The sequence below is a fragment of the Excalfactoria chinensis genome, chromosome 14, assembly GCF_039878825.1.
Source record: "Excalfactoria chinensis isolate bCotChi1 chromosome 14, bCotChi1.hap2, whole genome shotgun sequence".
Classification (NCBI taxonomy): domain Eukaryota; kingdom Metazoa; phylum Chordata; class Aves; order Galliformes; family Phasianidae; genus Excalfactoria; species Excalfactoria chinensis.
The window spans coordinates 11461241-11486804 of record NC_092838.1 but is presented as its reverse complement, the minus strand read 5'-3'; the positions used below and the strand labels follow the sequence as shown (position 1 = coordinate 11486804).

Sequence of the window (25564 nt, the reverse complement as noted above, 5' to 3'; positions counted from 1 at the left end):
CAAATCCCTGAGACTGCTGAAAAAAAATCACAGCCAGGGGCATCCAGCGGCTTTGGAGGGCTCTGGATACATCAGTGAGATCTACAAGTTTGAGTTCATCCCCAAAGGGAGCTGAGGCCACTCAGCACTTCACCCGCAGCCCCCTCTGAACAGAGTCTTCTTTCTTGTGGTCAAATGGGGGATATCTTGAATTTATGTCTTGCTTCTCCCCTCGTGAGCAAACAAAACAATTTCTGTGAGTAATTCTACCCGCTAATTGCCAAGGAAAAGTCTGGTAATGAATGCCTTGCATTTTTGACAGGTCAGAGGCTTCCCTAAACAAAGTTGCTGTTTTATGTTTTCTATCAGCACATGTTTGCATCCGGGGACCTCAGCAAATTCCAGGGTGGATGAATCTCTGTGGGAAATTGCTCTTCCACATTTTCTTGTTTTAACTGCTCCAGGAAGTGAGTCTATTTTTACAACAACACTAAACCGCAAAATACGAAACCATTATCTGCTGCACGCTGTGAGTTTCGGGTCAGCTCTCAGGTAACTGTCATTCCCAGTGGAGTCAATGGAGTTGCATCTATTTCTGCAAGGTAGTCATGTAATTGGTTGATCAGTTACTAGAACACGCTGCTACCATTGGCCTGAGGAGTGTCTCATTTTCATATGACTCAAAGTCCATCCAAGCCCTGATGTATCGATAAGTGAAGTATTTGAGTATTATGGTCTGTAAAGATGATCATTAACTGCTGAAAGATTTAAGCATAAACATTTTTCGTCAACACCTACCCTGTTGTTGAATGATCATTACATACAGTAGATTTCCTGGATTCATTGTTCACCTGCCGAATAAACTGGGATGGGCTTTTCAAGTGTCTAAAATGTTTTTCTTTCCTGCCAATTTCTGATTGTTATCAAGAACCAATTCATTTTTTCTTTAGATTTCCATGGGATTTCAAGTGCTACAGATCCACCTACATCTGTGTTTCTGTTCTTCACACGCCTGATCTTAGCAGCCACTCTCAGTTTCGAAGATGGACAATAAAACAGATGCCTTTACTACGGATGGTCAAAGGTACTTTACAGAGGCTAAAACAGTCCTGATCTTGGAAAGATGAAAGTGCAGCTCTCAAGCTGGGTACGACGTATTCTTGACTTCACAACTATCCAAGTAGCTCATCAAACATCACTTGAGAAACTAACATACAGACAACAAACTTAGAGACAATATCCAAGGAAAACACTACCTAACCTATGACTCGTTCTTTGATTTACAGCTGTGATTGCAGGCCCCACCTTACAGTCATATGCCATGATAATAGGTAGCAGTTCAGCGAGAACCAGCCATAACTTTTATGTGTTGTGGTGATTCCGAGCTACTTCAGCACATAATTTGGCCTGATGCAGCAAATAATTGGAATGACTGATAGGTGACATTCCAGAACTGAAAAATGAATGATCAGTCTTCTGGTCTTCTTCACTTTCTTTTCTAATTCCTTTTTAATAAAAAGTGCCACATTTTAACTCATTATTTTTTCCCATCTCAAATGTGTCTGTCATGGATATGATGGTGAGTTTTCAAACTATGCTGAGATTCCATCTTAAACGGGAATTGCTGGCATTAATAATTGCAGACCTGAACCCACTCCTGCCAGAAAAGCAGTTTAAAAAATTAATAAATAGATTAAAAAAGAAAGAACAAACAAGGCAAAATGGCAACCTGCACAGGAGCAGAGGAGGGGGGAATCCAGCTGCATGTTCTACTCTCATCACTTCATATTTGGGGTTATCTACAATGTACTTCAATGCTCTAAGGACAAGAAGATCCCTATCTCCCAACTGGGATCCTTTGTCAGAAAAAAGGGTAATAGGCACCAACTCTGTCCCATTTGCCTGAAGTCAGTGGGATATTTCTCCAGAGTCACGGGCTCAGGCACTGATTTGAAGAAGGGTAAACACAAGCACCTCTTAAAGTGCTTTTCCACGTTAGGGCCTGGGAAAAGAATTCAGGATTGAGCCTATGATACAAACAGCTCCCTTAGGAAATGCTCCCCACACCATAAAAGGAAGGAATGACAATGAAGTGAGGGACAATGAAAAATTGTCTACTGAATTTTCACGAATTCCCATAAAATCAGACCCTTAATTTGTTCTATGTGCATAATTTTCATTACAAAGTCACAAAAGGTTGGCTCCTCAGAGATGCAGGAAATGACTAGCTCATGATAGCACAAAAGGCCACATAACTGCATGGGCAGAAAGCTGGATTTTCATCAGTCACCACATTCTTTGATATGGCAGTTTCTGGATCGTGTTTCCAATGCACAATAATTAGGCAAAATGACTTACCCTCAATCTTTTCAGTATTTATCTCTAAGGGTGCAAGGATTCATTCTTGGAAAGGAAAGATGGTCGTGTGATTTAGGGCACTGGATGAGCACTCAGATCTGAGTCCTATCCCTGGTTCTGCCATAGCCTTGCTGTATGACCTTGCACAGTCATGTCTCCATGCCTCGGTCTCGCCTAGAATGGGATAACAATAGTTCTTTATGTCAGTGGGATGTGAGTACAAACCCATTCAAGGCTGTGCCACAGAGAGACACTACAGAAAAGAGCAGCATAGGAAAGCTGTGACATTAAAATGTGGGAAAACACACAGTAATTACTTAAATATATATCTATATATGTATATATATACACACACAGGCTCAATTTTAGGGAATAAAACACTGACAAGCTCTCCTCTTCATGCCTAAGTGGGAACCTCATTGGTTTCAACAATTCTTATGTTTCTAAGATTCACTTCTCAAGAAGCGTTGGAGTTGGAAACACCAAGAAAACAAATTCCTTGACAACAAATGGGTACCTCTGCTTTGTTTATGTTTGAAAGCAGCCAGAACTTTCAGCCCAAGACAGGGTCAGATCAATACTCAGGGTGAGTTTCAAGGCCATGGAAGGGGCTTATAAACACTATTTCTCCCACTTCACAGTAAAATGTGAGCATGAAAATCTGAGGTAGCTTTGCAACTTCATCTTTGCTGTTGTGTGCACTTCCAATTAAATTATAAATGGGGATTCTGAGTTTAATTGAGCCATCAGATGTCTGAAGAGCTTCTATACCGCTATTCAGAGTCATGTTACTGCAATTGGACAGAGCTTCTAAGGGAACCTCCAGCACTATTTTGCCACATGCAAAGATGAATCTTCTCTCCACAAACACATGTCTGTATAAGAACATTTGTTTTTCATGTGTGTGGTCAGTTACAAGCTTGTAAGCCTAGGAGACAGGATCTCAGGGCACATGCCTAGATAAAGCAATTGATATCAAGATAAACAGATCAAAGACTGTTCTCTCAGGCAGAGGGAGAGCAAAGAGATATGTGATGAGAAAGAACCAAGGAAGGGAAAATTGTTTCTGAGAGAAACAGAGAGATGAGAAAGTCAAGCAGAGAGTAGCTGGAAAACAGCCCACAGAAGGTGAATATGGACCTGAGGAGGACAGCCAAGAGAGCCCCAAAGCTGGAATGCTGCAGACTACTGAAGGGAGGAGATACATGAGATACTGTTCCAAGTAGAATAAAAGCTCAAAGACGCAGAAGATCTGAAGCTGCCTAGGAACCTCCAGGGCTGGAGAGGAGCAACTGTCTGTAGTCGCCATGTGCTAACAAAACAGATGCCAAGTAGGACGAAAGATGGCAGAGGAGGAAGGAAAACTGGCACATAATCCTTGGTTTCACTCAATAACAACTGAAGGGCAGCTCTGAAAGTTGAAGCACAGAATTAAACTGCAAAAAAAATTGACTAGAGAATCAGCAGTCATGCACCGTATGATGGCTCTGAGGTGTATTCAGACACTTCCCTCCACATACGCTTTTTGATCAGAAAAGATTGCAAAAAAGATAACATCAGACCAACAACTTCTGAATCTCAGGACAGGTGAAGCAACTGCAGAATGATAAAACAGAACATTTTGCCCCCAAACCTCCACCTAGTTTGTGCAAGGACGAAAACAACAAGGTATGGAAGTACTGCATGGGAAGGAGACTTCCAACAACTACCACCTTTGGGTCCTTCCTTAAGCACCCTGCTGGCACCCCACCCCACAAACAGCAGTTATCAATCACATATCTGGCAGCTCCAACTGCTCACACCCTTCCCTCTGTCACTCCAAGTGCTGCACTTCAGAAGCCCAGGCAGAGTCCAACTCCAACAGACACTGGAAGAAGGTATGACACGGCATTCACAGATGCACAGAGAACTGTTTAATTTACAGCCACAATGGTGAAACAAACCATTTCAGAGCTTGGACATTCAAAGTTAAGTCTGACACTCATTCTTATATTCACTTATTGTGCTTAAGTATTAGAGAACACAGGATTACATTAACAGTACACGACAATCCGAGATCCCTGCAGGACTGAGGAGTGAAAGGGATGAGCAAGAATGAAGGACCAGCCCCTCAAGTGGTGTAAGCTGGTACCACTCCATTGCAGGCAACAGAGCAACGGTGATTTACACCAGCTGAGGATATGGCCCTTGAAATGTCCAACTTAACTTTGAATTAACGTCTCCTGTGTCACAACCTTTACGGTCACTGTTCCTTCTGGTTGTTATCTGCCAGCTCACAGAAGGCCCAACAGCACAGCCTGCGATGCTCACAAGGCTCTGGGTAAAATCTCAGCCGGACGACAGCAAAATGGCACGTATGTCATGACACTGCTCCTCGTGCTTTAAAACTGTGGACTGGATCCTCGTCTGATGTAAATTAGCTTAGGGGCGGCTGAAGTAAAAAACATTTGCCAATTCATACTAGCTGAGAATATAGCCCTGAGATTTTTGTGTTATCTGCTTGCATGCCACATAAACATTGTGCTTGAGAGCAAAGGCTCGTGTGCGTTTCGTTCCTGGTAGCAAAATTAACTCGACACTACAAGCCTCAAACAAACGACTACTGGAAAAGACTCCATTCAGCCTTCATTCTCTCCTGGTTTGCTGAATTTGGCATAACACGCTTATTTGCTGGCACCAGCAAAATGCATGCCTCTTAGCTTACTTTCTTCCCAAGAGCTTAACACAGGCCAGACTCACTGGTGGTGTAAATCAGCAGAGCTCCATTATACTCAACAGAGTTACTCCAGGGAATCTGGCCCACAGGTTTCAATGCAACCTCTTATCCAGTGTGACCATAGGACCCTCCAAAAGGTTTTGGTGTTGTTGTTTTTTTGCAAATTATTCCACTTAAGTGACTTTGACATCCTTTCATACCTGCGCAGTGTCTGAGTGGGTCACATAATGCTTTTCATCTACATGATTTTAATGGATAAATGATTTCTTTTTCATTAGATATCTTCTAGACAAAAAAAAAAAAAAAGAAAAGAAAAAAAAAGAAAGAAAAATAAAAGAAAAAAGAAAGAAAAATAAAAAAGAAAAATAAAAAGGAACGGAGCAACATTATTGGCATCCCACTGAAACATAAATATATAAATTACATTTTATACACTTCTTTAAACGCAGACACATACATTCATGTGCATAACATTGTGAACAGTACACTTAGTGGAAAACAAGCACAGACAATCTTAGTTAAATGTACTTCCAGTTTTGGTGCTCAACAAATACACTGGGAAAATGACCACAAAATAGAACGGTGACTTAACTATCTCTGCATTAGCATCTGAAACCAACAGTGCCTGTTAGCTAACATTGCTTTGTTTGGCTGAAACTGGGCACAGCTACGGGAACGGGGTGGGGTGGGGGATGGCTGAACCATATGTAAAGGAATGGAAAGGTTAAAACTCTCTTTTGCTGTTTTAAGGTTCTGCAGTTCACTCCCATTTTGAAGGCATTTTTTATTGGAGTGGAAACGCTGTCTCAAGACAAACTCTTTCTCATTCCAAACTAAGAGGAGAAAACTCTTTCATCTCTTTGCCGATGTTACACAAAGAAAAGAATCCAGTAGTTCATTTTACATATCCAATGAGATAACCCAAATAAAACAAAGGGTACATAATCCAAACTACTGGGGTGGGGCAGGGATTTTGGCGCTTCGAGTAGCCGTGTCATATCTGGCACAGCCCTGAATTTCCAAAGCAGTAAAGAAGGATTTAGCCATGAGGCTCCCACTGCAATCCATGGGGAGCTCAACACGTAATCCCTTGGCGCATTGAAAATACAGGAGCTTGTGCCAGACTGTTTTATCTGCCCTGCTATAGTTAAAATAGATTTTGATGTTATTTGGGCTATTCTACTACAAAAATATGACCACAAAAATGCTTTTTTTTTTCTTTTTTTTTTTTTCTTTTTCTTTTTTTTTTTTTTCTTTTTTTCTTTTGGTTCAAGAAAACATAGCAGGCTTTCTCAGGTATATAAAACTGTTAATTTTTAGATAAAAATACAAACTTCACCTTTACAAAAACACATATTTCTGTTGAATACACATAAAGCATAACATTTTTACCAAAAATAAAGAATTTTTAGGTTTTGTTCAAATATTTGCAGCAAGGTAGTTCCCATGCCACCATGACATTGTACAATGCAGATACAAGAACTGGTACATTTCACACAGCTCCAACATGTGAAATAAAAGTATCTGTATACTGGTAAGAATGACAACCGCTAACACAATATCACTAGTAGGCAACTGGCGTAAGTCTTAAAGGAAAAACAGAAAGGATTCTCGCATGGATATCCTATGATTTGTTCACGCACGTCTCTCTTTTCTTTCCTCTTTGTTTCTTTTTACGTGATGCTTTAAATTACGGGGGAGGTTGGGGAACATAAACCAAGAAACGTCTAGAAAATTATGCATAGGTATACCACTTTTATTTTAATACATCTCATTAGTTCGCATCCCACTAGGAGAAATACCGCAACGTTGTGTGTTCTTATTGTTATACCAGTCTTTTACAGGTGTTATTGGCAAATGTAGTCCAAGAGATAATAAAAAGCTAGGCAAAGAGTAAAAAGAAAACTTAATAATCACTTTATGGTGTGTAAAAAAAAAAAAAAAAAAAAAAAAAAAAAAATCCACTTAAGGCTCCCCAGAAGGTTTTCTTTTCTTTTTTTTTGTATAGACTTTTAAAATACCACCAAGCAAGGATGTATTGTTCTATAGTGTTGGCGTGGCATTCGATCATTTCATACATTCCTGCTTTTTTTGTGCCTGAAGTCCATCAGTGTCCATCCATCTTCATCAAGAACGCAGGCACATTTCTTGACGGAAAGCACCGTTGGCTGCTCTGACAGAAATCCACTATTCACTCTGATTTTTGTCATGTTTTTGGGTACTTTTGGTATCCTCCATCCATCCATTCAACTGTCTGTTTTCTTTTCTGTTTTTTTTTTTTTCTCTATTTTTTTTTCCTTTTTTTTTTTTTTTTTTTTTTTTGGACAGGGAAGCTTCCTATTGTTTCACAGAGTGCTACAATACTTGCTTTGATGTCACATTAAACAAATGTACATTGTCTCTTTGTTCTCATTAAGTGTTCTTTCGAGCCAGTTTGTTTTGTTTTGTTTTTCCACACAGGAGAACAAATAAAGTATACAGTCAATAAGCACCATACATAGTAGGTTCAGGAATGTAACAAACCATGTACATCCATGTCCCAGAGAGAAGTTTTTTTTCTAGCTTATTTTCACCTTACATCTGCAGGAGAGAAAAAAGATACAATAACTCTATGATTAGAATCAAAGGTCCTATCCTCAAAGCAGATGACTTAAAAATTAAAAAGAATAAGCTGTTCTGCATGAAGAGTCACTAACCTGGGGCAAGAAGCTCTAAATGCTGCTCTGATTGAGTTTACATGCGCACTTTTAAAGTTGAATTTTAGAAAATCTTTGCTTCTATCATACTATTCCCAATAAATACCTGTTAATCTGAAACGGGATATCAAGTTTAGCATTCTTTAGAAAAGACACATCAGTAAAAACGAGAACCGCCGTTGGGAGTTTACGTGCAAAAAGAGGTGTTTGAAATTCAGTTCACCATGGTAAGGGCACTAGGCACACACACTGCAAAATCCAAATCATTCCCACTCCAAAAACCAGAACCAAATGCAAGTGCTGCAATTTGCATAATTTCAAGTCATTAAGAAATGAAAACTCCCTATTCAGTTTGGAATGTCTCTCTCATCATCACACGCTGCTAAGTACGTTGGCCAACAGATTTCAGGCATTTTTTGCATTGAGAGGGTGTTAGCTTTTCACTATGCTGAAAAACTCATGAATTCTGATGACTGTTATCATCTGACTGAGACTGAACAGAGCCTTGCAACACATTAGTGGCATTTCTAAGCATCTTCCTCCTCAGCAGCATGTACAATCAATCCCAGTTCATGCTAAAACAGGGGTTTGATGGCCATGCAAAGAATAGTATTTACTGCATATATACACTCAATGTTTTATAGACAATGATGGGAACACAACAATTTGTAACCTGGCAATTCATTCATGCATTATTACGTGATGTTTGACCTCAGAAATCAATAATAATGAAACAAAAGCAGAGGCGATGGAACTTGAGAGTTCAGAAGCTGAAGTATTAGCACCTTCAAAAAAAATAAAATAAAAATGAAGAAAAAAAAAAACAAAAACCAAAAACCAAGGCAAGAAAAGGAAGTAGCTCAAGAATGTCAGATGCTGATGGTGATGTGGAGCTTAAAGGAAAAATACCAGCAGGTAGAATTATCAAAGCCAATCAAATCTAATCTCTTTGCAGCCTTGAGGTAGCAAGTGTCAAGATTTTGAACAGTGATTAAGTTGAAGTGATGGTATTTGATTAAGTTTTCCAGTACTTGTGCTATTAGGGTGTTCAGCATATAGGTCCTACCTGAATATCAAATAGTTCCAGTAGGTTTTATGTTGGTTTTAACCTTTTTCGTTTCCGTTTTTTACCTGATTCCCTAGGCCTTCCTGTTAACATAAGGGCAGGGCTGGTCAAAAGCCCCAAAGTAATGCATTTCGTTGAACACTGAAGTAATAAATACTCAAACCGTTTACATTTCAAAGAAATCTCATTATCCTTTGCATTAAAGCAGTAACTTCATAACGCCTGATTTGACATTTTGTTTGTAAAGTCATTATACAAAAGCAAAGAAATAATAAACGGAGTTGGCATTGCATACGTCATTACGGAGATCCATCTATAATTAAGGTTACCATGCTATATTCAACACACGCATTCAGCTCTGCAGATAATCTATTTTCAGCTCACCATCCACTTGCAGGTACAAATTTTATTCCCATCAGTTATTAAATCCCAGAAAACTGTATCCTTCCATTAGATTTCTACCCCATTTTTCACACATAATTTATCTAACCCAACATTTTTTTCCAAATGCGAGACAGAAAAGATATCAAACCACATATACACAAAAATAACCATTTTAAGCGTGTTTTTGTCTACTCATAATTCAACCTAGTTTGAGCTAAAGCACTCTGCTTAGATTATAAATCAGTGTCCAACAGAAACCACAACAGAGGCCTATCGTTGCTTTTATACAAACTCTAATTCTGTTCTGTACATAGCAACTGGAGTTGACATTCACTTAGACCTGGTCTGACGCCTCCATGCTAGAGAGAGGCAGTCCTTACCCAGACACCTATGGAATCCATCACCACTGAGCAACCTTCCTCCTATATTTACTTGCTCTTCACTGACTCTAATTTTGGGGCTGAGTCTACTTTACCCTCCCCAAGCCTCTGGAGGAGGTGAAAGTGAACTTTTGTTGTTACTTTAGTGCGTTTTCTGAATACGTTTCAAGTCCTGCATCACACGTAGGAAGAGGATCTGAGCTAATAATTTTAGGCACTTTGTGAAAATTGCATTGAAAATAGGTACTCTTCCCCATATATCCTTCCCCATGCTTATGTCAGTTTTGTCTTGAGAGGGCAAGCGTACATTTAACCTACCAATGGCCAATGAATTCTTGACTACGTGTAAGTAAGAAGACAACAGGAACAGGCACTGTTGTTTCAAAACTCACTACTTCTGAATATCAAATTTACTCGTAAGTGCTTCATATTCATTTCATGAATATTTTCCCCAAGGTCAAGTAAATCTCAGCCTTAACTCTGTCTCCACAAAGTCAAAAGAAATTAGGCAACAGAGTTCACCAATAAGCTGCAATAGGACAACCTTTAACTTAATTAAGCAAGACCTGAGCAATACTGAGCATTTCCTTTTATTTAAAGTCTAACCTAATGAGAACTGACAGAATTTAAACTTCAAGTCCAAACTTTTTCATCCAGCACAAACTGCCTCTAATTTTTGCATCTCCAACACCCACAGAAGTAGCTGGGGCTCTACTGTGTTCACTGGAAGCAAGATTTGCTTTACATTCTTTACTAAAATAAAAACAAGTTCTATATGAAATAAGCATTAATGCAAAAATAAAAGGAAAACATACCAGTTTCTTCTTCTCTATAATCTGAATTAGTATTTGTTGATGTACAGGTGCATTCCATATGCTCTTCTAATCTCACCAGAACTTCTTTTAATTTTGGCTTTTTTCTAACATATTCCACTTTTGCCACCTATAAAATACGATGAGGTATGTTCTGAGATACATTAACATAGTTCAGGACTGAAGACAGATAACTATATACCCCTATTTTTGAATGAAGCCAAACCCATATAAAATGTTAGCGTGATAATCTTCTTTTATCTTAATTGTGCATCATGTAACCACTTATTGCACAGACTACTTGTTTACTCAAGTTCAGCACTTTGAAACAGTTTTCTTTTCCCCCAAGATAAAATTAATTTCCCATTCATTTCATTTTGATGTTTTAAGCAACTCAGTTTTCACATATATCACAGTAAACTTATATAGGAACTCTCATCAGCGTTGGTTCTTGCAGAATGCCACTTTTAGCATGCTGTTCTGTACATGTTGACCACTGCTCTTAAGCTGAAGGCTAACAGCGAAGGCATTTGGTTAGTTCATAACACATTTTCTAGATCACAAAGTGTTGTCTTCAGAGTCCTCTGGAAGTAAAGTACTCAACCCCTCAGAGACCCTGTACCTAAGCGTCAGCCTAGAAAGCAGTAATCTCAGTCCTATTCATTCCTTGCAGCAACCCAAGACTTGCTTACAAGAGCTCCCACACACTGTTGTCAGGTCCAAGGGAACTACCATGCACAAATTAGATCCGGCCCTTGGCTTTTTATGTGGATGGCCAGCAGGCACGCTGTTCCTCTCTGATCCATCCAACTGCTTCCAACTGCTCTCTGCCCCACTTTGTGCCAAAGCACTGGCACCCTTTATGAGAGAAGTCTGGGGGGCAAAGTGAGGTTGGAGGAAGGAGCATGTTGGACAAGCAGCAGTGCAAAGAAAACCAACACAAAAGAAAAGGACACTGAGGTTGGAGGGACACTGAACGTGAGGAAACCTGAGCAGCCCAGTGCCAGCAGGCAGGACAGGAACACAGTGCAGGCAGCAGGAGGACTGCTGGGCTGGGACACTGACATGGATATGCTGTGGGGTGCCAGGTATTGAGCTATGCTGAGGGTAACAACCACAATGGTCACGGCCATGCAACAGAAGATGGCACAGAGTGGGATAAGAGCACTAGACAATGTCTAAATTTAGTTTACAATTGCGTTGAGTGGGTGGTAACCATTTGTTTGCAATGGTAAGCACTAAAATAAAATCACAGCTCCTCAGTTCTACTAGTGATTTGTCTACTGCTTGACAGAAGGACTGCATCATGCCTGTCCCAGCAAATAGGAAGACAACCTAATACAGGTATGCATTATAAATGAGACAGGTGAGGGAGCAGAAGGACAAGAGAAGCAGATTATCTGTAAAGAAGTTAAATGACAGAGCCAGATGATCCAAGCAAAACTCCCTAAGCAAAGCATTCACATCCTCCTTGCAATGGTCTACTGGTGAGATTGGAGGGGCTTCAAAGCTCTGAAATCAACCTTCAAACCATGAAAACCATCCCCTGGCCCTCCCCAGAATGGAACAGTCTCAAAGAACAAGAGTGGTGGCTGGAAAAAACATCACATCCCCAGCTCCCAGAAACACTCTTTTGGCTCTGTGGATGTACATAAACTACCAGGGACCTCTGAATGACAATAACAGAAGCGAGAGCAAAATCCTGGCCTTGTTAAAGTCAATGGGAGGTCTGCCATTGCTTGCAGAGCCAGGATTTCAAATCCAGGTTTTAGTCACCACCTCTTCTGTCAACAGAATCTGGAGACTATTTTCATTTACCCCGCAATCAAAAGCTGCAGTGAGACAGATACATTAACTAACATGTCCACACTAAAGGTATCTTCAAAAACTCTCCTATCTCCATATAAACAGATTAAGAGCTGGCCATGGCATATAAGAATGCTTTAGCCCGAAGACTAACAATGGGTCAGAGGGTGTGCCTCAAAACCTCCTATCAGGACCCAACTCCAACAAGTCCTTGAATGCATAGACATGAAAATGTATGGCACAACCGAGTCATCTGGCATAAAGGCTGACTAATCCTTAAAATTTACAAAACAAACAGTAATTAAGACACCTCCATCACCACAGACAAAGAAAGAGAGAACCAGCAATCGTGGAACGGCTTGCAGATCTGCTATGCTTATTATAGCTGTTGGAATAAATCAGCCCTAGTGAAACAAACACACAACAACAAAAAATGTAATCCAACATTTTAAAGTCTGTCCCTGTTTTGCTTTGTTTGCCAGACTGGAAGTTCTTCGCAGTTTCTGTCGCTACCTGGTATCAAACAACATCAAAAAGAAACAAAAACGAAACAAGGTGATGCTTTGAATAGCAGGACCATAAGGAATTCAAGAAGCAGTTTGTATCTCTGGGTTATCACTACACTGTAGCTACAGTACAATCCAGCATACGTTTCACTGCCCTACTTCATGCAAGGCAAGTTGAAGGAATGATGGTTTTCAGTATGCTGTAAACATCACAACTGCAGCAGCACACTGAAGAGTTAAACTGTCATGCTTGTGCTACCTCCTACCACCTGCTGCCAAACAGGATCTGTAATTAATGCTAATCTAAAACGATAAAGGCTGCAGGTCAGATTTTTAGTGGCTATAAACAGGGATGGCTATGCTAATAGCGTGGGATTTGGCCTTTTGTCAGTGTCTCTTTTCTTCTTTGTGTTTTTGTCCCTAGTGTTTATCGTGTTCAGTTACTGCCACATGCAATACCAACTGCTTTGATGGCCAGTCCTCACAAACCACCCATACCAACATCAGCTTCTTCCACTTGTTGCTAATGCAACAGAACTAAAAACCACAACCTCAAATCCCTCCAGAACTGAAGAAGATTGCAATATAAGGGCTAAGAGAGAGAAAGAAGACAACCAACTAGCTTGGCTAAGTGGTGTGTAACCAGTGGTACTGCATTTGATTGTACCATTGTACAGTATGGGCTGGTGGTTAGGTCAAAAGAGAAATAAAATCTGAAAAACATATGCAGCCTCATGAAATATCATGGAGACACCTCTTCTAGCATGAAATATCATGGAGACACATCTTCTAGCATGAAATATCACGGAGACACATCTTCTAGAGCTCCTGCAGGACAGAGATCAGGGAGTAAGAGTGGGATGAAAACAGCACTGAAAGCAGCACCGCCCAGAACTACAACACAGCTGACAGTTACCGTGGGCCAGAAATTGCATGGAAATCTCAGCATAGAAACTTCCTCATAACACACAGAGCAGCAAAGCACGCGATGCTGGCAGCTGAATAAAGGATGAGAAATAAAACCAAAAATGAGAGTGAGGGTGCCCCTTGGGGTTGGCCATTTCTCCCTTATTCAAGCACCTTACAACCCCCTCTTTACCACCCTCAGGCCTGTAAGGAAGATGCAGGCCTACAGGGCGTAAAGGCACCAGAGGGGCCCAGCAGGGACCTGCCAAGTCCCTGCATGCTCCAGAGATGGGCATAGTGCCCACCAGGAGACACGCTGCCAACTGAGCACGCTGCCTCGCTGCCTGGCTGCCACCCACATTAAAAAGTCCATTAAAGACATTTGTAGGGCACTCCTCCAACCCAATCCCCAAGGGAAGCTCTGTGCATGGACATTCGGGGAGGGCTCTCCCTGCACAGAGAGAGGCCCTGGGTGCTGCCGCTGCTGTAGGGTCAGGGGAAACCCAGACAGGGCTTGGGCAGGGCAGACATGTCACCATGCCATGGCAGCAGGACGCTGGGAATGCAGCCCCGAAAGGCGTGAGAGACTGAGGCTGCTGTGGGGAATGTTGGGAAGATGCTAGAACACTTCATGAGGGCTGGGGCTTCCCTTGTTTCTTCTGCTCCTAAATTGACCTTCGGTCTTCCCTGTCAGCTGGTCCTGCCTGCCATCAGCAGTAATCTTCTGCTAGGTCACAGCTAAAATCAAACTGCTGCTTACCCTACTGATAGAAGGGGTCACTGAGGAAAAACACCCCTAAGGCTGCAGCAAGGATGCACAACCATTTCACCTGCATGCACCACAGGGCCCTTCTGAACCTTCCCGTGTGCTGGGCAGCTCTGATGAATACCTCCTGTGTTTCTGTCCTTCTCTTTACAACCTCTCAACCCAGCGACAGCTGAGGAGCAGCACTCCCCTCCAGCTCCCTTTCCCCTGTATTAATTTACTGCATGAACACACTAGGTTAAATTTCCCCAATCAGCTCAGTGCTGAATACTCAGAAATGGCTGAAGTTGTTATGGCTATGGCCCAAGGCAAAGCAGAAGGCAGAGCTGAGGTGATTTATGTCATTTCTGTGTTTAGAAACAAGCATTGCTGCAAACAACAGTAATACTCAGCCTGGCTACTCAACATTGTAAGCAGGATTCGGTCTGCAGTATTAACTGTTTTCTGCTGCCCTGACCAAACACATGAATGATAACTGTACTGAATATACAAGAAACATACTGGGAAGACAGTCCAGAAACCCCCCAAATAAATTACGGTGCTGTACTTGGTAAATACATGATCTCACTGTGCAGAAGCAACAGAATCTGCAGGTGTTACTGAAACGCTTTTGCAAGCAGAAGAAGAAATACATATGTAACAGAAACCAACACCCCTCCTCACCAATCCTTGTTACCATTTCTCTATCAGAAGGATAGAACAGCAACTCTTTGCTTCCTATCAAAGGGCAACTCCCAGCCAGGTACTTCATCTCAGATTGCTGCAGTGCTGTACAGGTACAGCTTGCTAAGCAGAGAGCTCTTTCAGACCAGAAGCTGTGCTCTCTGGGGCTCACCACATTACAGTGCATTACCTCCCTTTCACTGACCCACCCAACTAAGGGGAAACCTCAGGGCACTTGTTTTGGGGAAGTCATGTCACCAACCCACATCAACAACACTCCTGGCTTGAAGCCTCCCTGCAGCTCCAGTTCCACAAGGCCAGTAACAGAATGCTGGGCACCTGAACATGGCTCTGTGAAGGCAAAGTGAGGACACTCTGAAACCCTATAGCCTTTAAGTCACGTCCCCAAGAAAGGAATGCCCCAGTACAAGCCCCTCCGCAGCTCCTCTCACACTGCTTGGCTGTCTCTTAACCTTGAATACAGAGGCCCTCAGAAGGACAAAGAAAACACACTCTGCTTTAGCCTGTTAGATGATGCAAACCCACTTGCTGACCTTTCTGGGTGAGCATTTCTCTAGTGTGAATGGGCCAGCTATGATCTCACTACCTTGTCAATGAAGAGGAAGTGGGGAAAGCCTTTTCAATGTTTAATCAAAAGAGGGCTTTTATGCAGTCTGACATCAGGGGAAAATACAAGACAGCTTTCCAACCACATTGCAGAACAGCTGAGAGGCTCTCCAAAAACTCCCCCTACCTTTCCAGCGACCCTTCCTCTGGGCCAGCTACTTAATGGCATGAGCAGACATTCAGCTCAGAACGTCGGATTGACAAAAAGCTCATAAAACCATCAATTATATCAAAGCTACAAGAGGATATGACTCTGGAGGGCATAAATATGGATTCTGTTCAGAGATTTCTGGTGTGACAGTGGGGTCAGCCTACAACCTTTACAATGAACATCCTGTTCCTGCTTGACCTCTTGTCCTCCCCTCCTCCCCCTTCTACTTAATGACTATTTGGAGCAGTCTTGGAGTTTTTTGGGTGAAAAAAAAAAAACATCCTCCAAAGCAGACTGACGTATATTGATATCACTGGTGGCAATATATTTACACAGCCACAAAGAACAGCTGCTCAGCAGAGACTACTTTTAGCTTGCACCCTACTAAAATGAATGCAAATCAGAAAGCACTCAAAAGCATTACCAGAGGACTGAGCGCAAGACTGTGTGCTGGGAAGCAGCTCCAGCAGTGACATCCCACTAAGGTGCTGCCAGTTACAGGCTGCATCCTTGAGGCTTCTAGGGAGCCCCTGGAGTCCCTGAGCAACAGAGAACCCACACAGTCTCTCTTCCCCATCCACTGCAGGGACAGGTTACAAGCACAGAACTACTCAGTTCTACCACCAAACACCAACATAGTTCACAATACACAGGATGACTCTCTTTCATGGTTGCTGCAAAGCCCCACACAGGACGAGCAGCAAGCAAGTGCAAAATATAATTGCTTTTGTAAAAAGTGAGCAAATCTCTCCAGATGTTCCTCCAGCTCATCTGGATGGGAAAACGTTTTTCAGATGCTCAGAAAAGAAGTCCTGCTCAGATGCGTGCCTGTGTGTATGAAAAACACTGTGCTAATCCAGATGCCACGCTCTGTATTTACAACATAGAGTGCTACGTGGGTTAATCGAGAAGAAATCCATTCCAAGAAGAGAGATCAGGGTGTTGCACGGGGCAATTTTATGTTCAAGAATGTGGGTTGGTTTCTTTCTTTCTTTTAAACAAATCCTGCTCTTAAAATACTCAAAGCAACATGAACTCCGAGCTTCAGCAGTGTAAGTGCTAAGCCTAATCTCCTACATGCACATGTAAATCAACATTAGTTGTTTAAACACTGATAAAAATTAGAACAGAGCGAAGCCTAATGAACATAAGAAATATTTCACGTGGTATTTACTGGAAAATTGCAACAGGGATTTTGTCTAATGAGTAAATACAGCATGAAGCTGTTGAGTCTTCTATCCCTGGGGTAAAGATAATTTGAAACACATTTTTTTTCTCAGATCAAAAGTGTTATGTTGTCAAATATAAAAGCCCAATTTAGGCTGCATAATATTTAATTAAGAAAACAGCATTCCACACTGAGATTTTGTTGTTTTTGGGGTGGTTTTTTTTTTTTAAGTTTTTAAGTCCAATGCCCCTTGAGTCATTTTATCTTCTTAACTGCAAGATTTGTACAGTGCGAGATCATGGGAAAGACACAACCAACTTTATTTTCATTACTAAAAGAAAAAAACTTAAAGGGAACCCCGTGGAAACCAAACCCAGACCCAAGATTTTCCAGCAGTCGTGTCATCTGAAAAGGCCCTTGGCTCATTCAACACAGAGAGGAGTACAGCAGGCAGCCCTCTTGCTAAGAGGATGGGTATTAAAGATCCGGGTCATGCAGAACAGCCACGATACCTGAAGTTCCTACACTTACAAGGAGGATCTCAGGGCTCCGCAGCCCCGCTTTGCTCACCTTGACACTTCTGTGGTGTATCCGTGAGGGCTGGCATTTCACACTGCTGGTGTTGCAGCAGCCAGTGCAGCGCTTCACCTCCACGCACGGCGGCCATATCAGGAAGTTGGCCGAGGTGGGATCAATCTGACTCCGAGGTATCTCATATATCACCGTCCGTGTTTTGCAGACAGCCGGGATGGCTTCCTCTGCGAACAGAAGAAATGCACACTTCCAGGTGAACAGCTGCTCTCACCTCAGAGCACCCACATACTGTACACTGCCGATTTATGAGCGGCATCCTTAGCCCGGGGCGAGACAGTTCTCAACACCCAGCACTTCCCAACACGCCGGTGCTGAGCACTGTTTGCCTAACGCTGCACTGTGGGTGCTGCCCTGGGGGAAAGCTGGACTTGCTCCCAAAAACCCAGCCCTAAAATGCGTGATGACAAAGGCCCGGCTCCCAACACAGCTCATAGCATACACCGCTAGGTAAGACAATCCTGGCTCTCCACAAGTGACAGCAAGAGGCTTCTCTGCCTTAGCCAGCCCTCACATCCACATAGCGACTGCTGAACAGCAGCTGTTATTTTACAGTATTGGGGCAATCACCGCACACACATTATCACACCAACATGCAGTACCTGGCAGATGCAGCCACAGAAGCTGCACTGAGGGTATTTTTATCACACTCAAATTGGCTGAGCTGGGAAACAACCCACGCCAGCTTGAAGCTTCTGAGTCTTGGGTTTCCACTTCCACAACCTTAACATCCTCATATGGAATCTGGTCCACACACCCTCAGTGGGCAACAGCCATTTTGTTCTAATTGAAAGTTCTGTGCGCTCTGGGTTTTATTTCATTTATTGTTTTTGAATAAGGTAAAAGCACAACAGCAGCATGACTGAGGAACCTGCAGCGTGATTTTCAGCTGAACTAGTTCGCTGCTGGGTTCAGGTAAGGTGAGCTTGTCACTGGCAGCTTCAGCCACATGACCACCAGAACAAGAGGAATCACAGAATCATCGATAGTCTGAGTTGGAAGGAACCTTTAAAGGTTATCGAGCCCAACTCTCCTGCAATGAGCAGGGACACCCTCGGCTCTGTCCTGCTGCACTGCATGATTGCTGTCATGAGAAATCCAAGCCACGCATCATTCTCAACCTAGGGACTGCCTAGGAAGTCAAACTGGTAACTTAAAACGGTCCAGAAAATAATAGTAATTGCAGGGACAGCTCATTTGGTGGTGAGCTCTGTGAAGGCAGCTTGGATGTTTTGCCTTTGAGTGGAAGCAGTGATAGCTTCAGGTCATATGGGGCAGAGAACTGTAATTCTGCCTGCGCTTCTTCAGTTACTCCTGAAGCACAAGGAGTTCAGGCCTGGCCTGCACTGTAACTTGAAAATCCAGGCCTGGTTTTTAGAGGTACATTTTGGTCGTCTGAACAGAGTGAAAATTCTTCTTCTCAACCCCCAGTGCCACAAACTTGACAAAATTAATGGATCCAATATAGCAAAGATAGCTGGCAACTCCTCCACGTTATTGAGCATATACAGTTCCCACTGACTGCTACGGAGAGGAATGCAACACCTAGCAGAGCAAGGTGCCAAGTGCAGCAGACTGTTTCAGAACCGCTGCTCTCCAGAGGCATTCAATGTGACGAGCACCCTTGCCAATTCACACTGCAAATCCATGCTGACAACATGCTGTGCTATCTACTGCGGGCAAGCACAGCTCCAAGTTAGAATGTATTGACTCTGAATTGCCTTAAATAGATAAGAACGTGGATGCTTTCCACCATCAAGTAAAGTGGTCAAACAGATCTAATCAGATGAACGAGCACTGCTTATAAAAACCTGCTCTAACATTCCTTAGCATCTCTTTAACGAGGGATCTGCGCTTTACTGGATCGCCATCATTAGTGCTTAATAAGAAAACCATCCCCTGTAAACACGCCTGGTGCTTTACACAAGGACGAAATGAATGTCCCAGTGTTTCCATCAATGGCTTTTAATTTTCTGGATAAACTGTTTTTTTTCCCCTTTTGAATAAGGAGTCAAGCTGTTTCCTTTTGTGGAGCTTCTGTACTGAAAACTCTACCAACTGTTGATGGTTTTTTTTTTAAAGCAAACGGCTGTAGTTGTTCCCCACACTATGAATTATACATTGAATATCACAGCGTTTTCCAACCAAGGTCTAGCTTTGTAACATGCTGCAACAAGAAAGTGAATGCAAAGAATTTGTGCTCGTCTGTCTCCTATGGACAACCTCCACAAGAAAGCTGCTCAGGCAACAGCTCGTTTTGTGCAAACAGAAAAGCAGGAGCTAGAAATGGCCTTTTTCCCTTTTTGTGCACATCCCATTCTTCCAGCCAAACGCCCTGCTTGGCTGACCAAAAGCACCCCTCTGTTTTTCCTCCCCGAGTACAAATAGCTTGTCTCTTACCAATGCTTCTTTTTCTGCGAATGGGCACAGGACGGTTCTCTTGCACATGTTTAGCTGAATGAACACTGTAAGACCTCAAATTTGTCTCTGAAACATCATCATATCCTGAAAGAGGAGACAAAGTATTAAACCTCAGCAATGTAACTAGCAGGAATGTCACCAACAATGCTGTTCCACACCTATAAAACTGCACAAGTCCAAATCATGCTGCAGTTAATCAAATGTAATTGCTTACAACACGACCGCAATGGAATAAGGCAGGGAAGACATAAACATGAAATGACAAATATCAGCATGCACAGCATAATTCTAACACTTGTTTTACTGAAAGCCCCCCAAAACTGCACGCACTCTGTAATACAGAACTGTATCCAAAGCAAAACATGTGCACTTTTATCTGAAAGGCTTAGTAAAACTTCCTATTTCTACATGTATCCAGTGAGAGATCAACAGTATTTCACAGGAAATGTTTCTTATGAGAAGTTTTGCGAAGCTCTGGCATGAGGCTACAGTAGAAAACAGTGCTACACACCCAACAGCAACAATGCTGCCTCTGTACGTTTTCTCTAGCCTGGTTTCCACGCCTGTACCAGGACAGAATCAAAAGCACAAAGTAACTAGCGTGCCTTTCCTTTTAGCCTCTCCGTTGCAGAACAAATCCCCTGTGAAGTATCCTAACCTTTGGAGGGGCATCTGAAGCTACTGCAAACTCTGGGACTGCATCCAGGCTTGTCTTGTTCCCTAAATAAGCCTACCACATGGGTTAAAGGGCCATGAGAAAAAGCAAAGACTGAAAACTTGGCATTTAATTTATCATTAAAAAAACAACAAAATAACTGCTACAACTATTTGGTTTTGTTAAGTGAAACAGCCCAGGTCGCATCCCATGCAGTGGGGTTCTGAAAACAGCAAGCACAGTCTGCAAACAGGGGGTCGGGCAGATGTAAGCACGCTGAGGACTGCGTGCAGAGTTCAGTACAGCAAACGAAGATATTTAGCACTCTGCTTCTTGGAGTGCCCTCTGTAACGTCAACGGACAGTTTCAAGGTTTTGCTGCTGGTTCCAAAGAAAACTGCCAAATACACCAAAAAAAAAAGTAAATGATTCTTACACAGTACTCAGTTATGCTCTCTCCATGTGAGCAACGCCTACATCTCTCTGTCTTCTGCACTGTCACACTCTCTGCTTTCAGTTCACTTTGCATGCACAGCTGCCCGTGACTCTGCAAGTGGCTTTAACCTCTTCTGCATTAGTAGCACTCTTCATAAAGGCATGCCCTACACATAAACCTGCTCCTTCCATTTACCCGCCAAGAAATCCTGCCCTAAAGAGATGCAACCCATGGAAGCACCTTCAGAGCTGGCTAAGACATAAAGAGAAATATCTCCAGCATCTTAAGGAGAGCTCTCTGCCTCAACATATACCATCACAATTTGGAAAACAGTACTGTATGTAGCTGAAACAAGATTAAATGAGTGTCAAAAAGGTAAGGCCAGGAAGCCCCATCAGTCCTCTTTTCCTCACCAGCAGGACAGATCCTTGTCTGAAATAAGTCAGTGTGAAATCCAGAGTTTCAGTCTACCAGATAAGTTGGCTCCTTCCACCAACGTAGAGTACTTGCTTCCCATTGACTGCAGTGGGAAATTTTGGAACCAAATGGATTAGCTGGTTGTGGGCCTTATTTGCAATCCCAGTCTTGTAACGTAACGCAGCAATGACTAATGCATTTTATTTCTGCTTTTATTGCACCCCATACTCCACAAAACTCATCTGTGGGGTAAACAGAATGGCTTGCCTGAGATCCCACAGGAAGTTTGCAACTGAGCTGGGGAACAGAGCCAGGTCTCCTGCATCCCATTCCAATGGCAGCAAGCCATCCACCTGACCCCAAACGGTGTTATGCAAAATGAGGATCCGTTCTGATCTTCCTCCAGCCTTTTTCTGCTTCCTAACGCCCAGCCACCCAACACCTTAATACTGACGTCCTTCTTGGCAACTTCAGGTTGTCACAGCCTCTCCCTCACTTTGAGGCAATGAAGTGATACTCAAAAGAAAGCAGCAGGAACACTGCTCAGCATGAGATCCAAGCAAGGCTCGGAGCAAGATGCATCTCTGTGCACACTCAGGCAGAGTTTAAAAAGAGATTGAACACAGCACTAAAGCTGCTAACCCTAACTGCTTGGTGGGCACAGCCATCCTGCTGAAAAGAGAAGCTGCCAGTGATACCAGCCTTAGCCCCAGGTCCTAATCCCTTATTCAACACCCTGCCATAGCTCCCTTTTAGCATGACTGATTCCTTGCTGTCTTGTTTAGAGAAACAACTAAGACTAAAGGAATAGTATGATCAGTTAACCAATATGTTTAGCCATGTGCTTATATCTAACTGCTCAACTCAGCTGCAATTAGCCATATTCCATCATCATGTTTATAAAGCAAAATGACATGTCGAGGAGCATGTGTTGCTTATAAGACGACTCCTAAGGTGAAGAAGGCCTCTGGCTCATGCTGTATCTCACTGTCTCACTACATATCTTAGGCATGTATATCATTTTGTAAGTTCACATCTCGTTGTGGTGGTTAAAAAAAGACCGACGCAGCTAGCACAGCAAACTGCCAAACAAGTCCCAGTCAAACCCCAATGCATTATGCAACACAAATTGTATTATTTCTATCTCCAAAGCCATTATGTTGCTTTTTATTCTTTAATAAACAGTAGCACATGGATGGTACTAGACAACACTGCAGTGCTAAAGGCACTCGGTCTCCTTCTTGACCCCCCCACTGGCATTTGGAAGTAGTTCCGTTTCCCAGTGAAGTCCAAAGACAAATCACTGCACTGAGAAATCAGAAAGACAGCTTTGGAATCCATATATCACTCTAAACAGGCGGTCAGAGGACTTTATTTCACTTCATCAAAACAACAGTGCTACAGTAATTACAAATAACTCTCTCCAGTCTGACTTTAAAGAAACCCAATGCCTAACCCACAACCTGACAGAAAGATTCCTTAACAAATCACACCTTCATTTACATCAGTTTTTCTCACCCATGTGTTGACTTGGGAAAATGAAGTTGCAGGATAAGATCTTCCAGCTCTTAGCAAAGAAAATGGGGGTTTATGGGTGCTGAGCACCTCACAAAAAGAGCCTGAGAGCAGAAAGCTCAGAAATGGGCAGTTCTTAGTTTAGAAATTGAAGACTGCTTGTCACTAAGCAAAGATGGAGGATGCTGCACTGTGCCAGATTAATTAAGTTCTTTTTTAACATTTTAATAATATTAAAAAAAAAAAAAAACGCTTTCATGGCAGCTGATCAAGACATTTCTCTGTAATCCTTCATGTAGTGACAACATTTCAGTGCTGGGTAGGAAAACTCACATTCAGCCTTGGTCAATCCATTAGTATAGCTGAAATTGTTCTTTTTTGTCAGGCTGGCATTTTTCCACTAGGTCATGGAGCACAAATCACAGAGCTCCTGCGACATCCTGCCAATACACGATTACTCTTCTCCCAAAAAAAGCAAGTGGAAAGCATCCTGAGACTACTGTTACTTTATATTTGTCACTTTATATTTTCACATTGCCATCTCCTTCCTGAGCAACGTTACATGCAAGGTCCAGTCGCCAACACAAGCAGCCCTAACACAAACCCTTCTAGATGTCACTTGGATGTACATCCATGAAGTGCAGATCCAAGATTTCTTGTACCAACTGCAGGAGCTGGGGAAATTCTCAGCCTCCTGCTTCCAGGAATTTGGTGTAAGGTACAATAAAGTGAAATGGTCTGTCTTACAAATCAGTCCTAGAGCCAGAAAGCCCAAGGCAATGTCAGTCTGTTTGTTTGATCTCCTTTCTGGCTGATGCAAAATATGCCCTTCTGACATTCAAATGCAGAAATAGATGTCATTAAGTTTTCAACTTTGATCTAATAAAGGAAACATAAGTAGCAGCCTGCAAGGTCCTGTTTTGTTTAGATTATTTTTCCCTTCTTAGATGGGGTCCACCAACTGTAAGAGAAGAGGAGCATCGTCCACCTGCCTCAGAAAAGCACAGGATGCAGGAGGCAGCTGCCCGCCTCTCATCGCGTTTAAGAGGTGCAAGGCAAGCTTACATCACACTGCAACATCCCTAATTGGTGCACCACCCCAAAAGCCACAAAGTCAACAGAAGGTTTTCCAATAGACTGAGCACTGGGATGTTCATTTAGAAGTTCCTCCACGAGCACAAAGCTGCTCTGCTAGTTCTTACTAATGGGCCGCTCCATTCACATGGCCTAAGCTGACCTTGTGGTTGATGCCCTTAAACCATGCAGTGAAACACACTCAGCCTGGTGCTTCCCCACACAGGGAGACGACTGGGGGAAGTCTGTTCCCAGCGGGAGGCAAACATAACAGGTGATGAAATGAGCTCTACCTCCCACAGGACAGATGGGAGAGGTGAAGCGCAGGAGAGAAACCACACTGCTAAGGCAGGGAGAGCTTTCAGAGGCAGAATGTAGGAAATGCCCCCATTTTGGCGAGTTAGTCTGCTAGTAGTAAATCTGAACCCTGCACGCTGCAGCTGCCTACTTCCTGGGATCGTGCGTGCTTTCTGTTTTAAGTAGGGTCAGCTTCTGCTCTCTGTCGTGCCAACGAACACCCAGCACTGACTCAGATCCCAATCACAGCAAGTTAACATACAAGGCTGTTTTCTGATGGAATGTAGCCATTTGCATGTTGCCTTCGCAAGGGTTTCTCCTCAGATTGGAGACAGAACTGGGCTCTGACAAACTGGCCTGGATTGTCTCTTTATGAAAACAATGATGAGCTCCGTGTTGGGTTGTGTTTTTCTTTAAGTAATACGACAGATGGTCTGGGGGTGTCGTTTCTAATTTTATGAAGGGGGTTATCAGTCATCTCTGTGCTACAATATAGCGACCAAATCTGTCAGAATACAAGAAAAACCTGCCCACTCTGACTTACAAAACTTACTTTCCCAATTAAAAATGCATGCCTTGCATGGCAGGAAAGAAAATGACTGCTCTTCCTTCATTTCCCACAAGATTCTGCCTCGTTACTCAATAATATCAGACATTTTCTGGGTGCATGAATGATCCTGCAAACTCTTCCCATTCAAGATCATTCTTAATTCTCAAGTCCACCCACTGAGTTTAAACAGGGCTACTCGCACGCAGAAGGGCTGGCAGCACCATGCACTGAAATGAAGGAGAAGATATTCGCTGGAGTATGTAATTCTGATTCTTGAGTCCAATCAGTACGTGCCATAAAAGAGACATACAGCCACTGCACAGGCCCTCACCAAACCAGCCCTTCCCCAAATGCAACGACAGCCCTAAAGAAATGCACTTATTTCAGAAAGATCATCTCACCAACGGCAAGGAAAACACAGCTGATGTACTAAACCAAGCCTGTATTACAGACAGTAAACAGGCCCAATCCTGTTAGCTGAAGAAAACACAGTAATTCCAATGTTGGATTAGTCACTCTGATAACCCCTCCATAGGCATTACTCACGGCAGCAAAGACCGTGCCCAGAAAGCATACAGGCAGGTAGGAAGGAGCAGAGACTGCCTATGAGGATCCAACCCTGTCT

At 42.7% G+C, this 25564-nt stretch overlaps 1 protein-coding gene across 8 annotated transcripts in view; it reads right to left on the bottom strand.

Annotated features, from left to right (window-relative positions):
- The window catches only part of PDGFA (platelet derived growth factor subunit A), a 33786-nt gene that overhangs the window by 4532 nt on the left and 3690 nt on the right, over positions 1–25564 (bottom strand). For 2 of the 8 annotated variants that reach the window (XR_011905277.1, XM_072349206.1), the window contains exons 3-6: positions 19976–20080; positions 17555–17742; positions 10395–10521; positions 2338–2511 (exon numbers count right to left, since the gene is read on the bottom strand). Coding sequence is in view for 4 of the 8 variants with exons in the window: in XM_072349206.1 (XP_072205307.1) it covers positions 2378–2511; positions 10395–10521; positions 17555–17742; positions 19976–20080 (554 nt within the window). In the remaining 4 variants the exon portion in view is untranslated. Of the gene's footprint in view, positions 1–2337; positions 2512–3967; positions 7634–7749; positions 7864–8626; positions 8899–10394; positions 10522–17554; positions 17743–19975; positions 20081–25564 lie in introns of those variants that run through there. The other 6 variants (XR_011905278.1, XR_011905279.1, XM_072349210.1 and 3 more) reach the window with 6 other exon arrangements.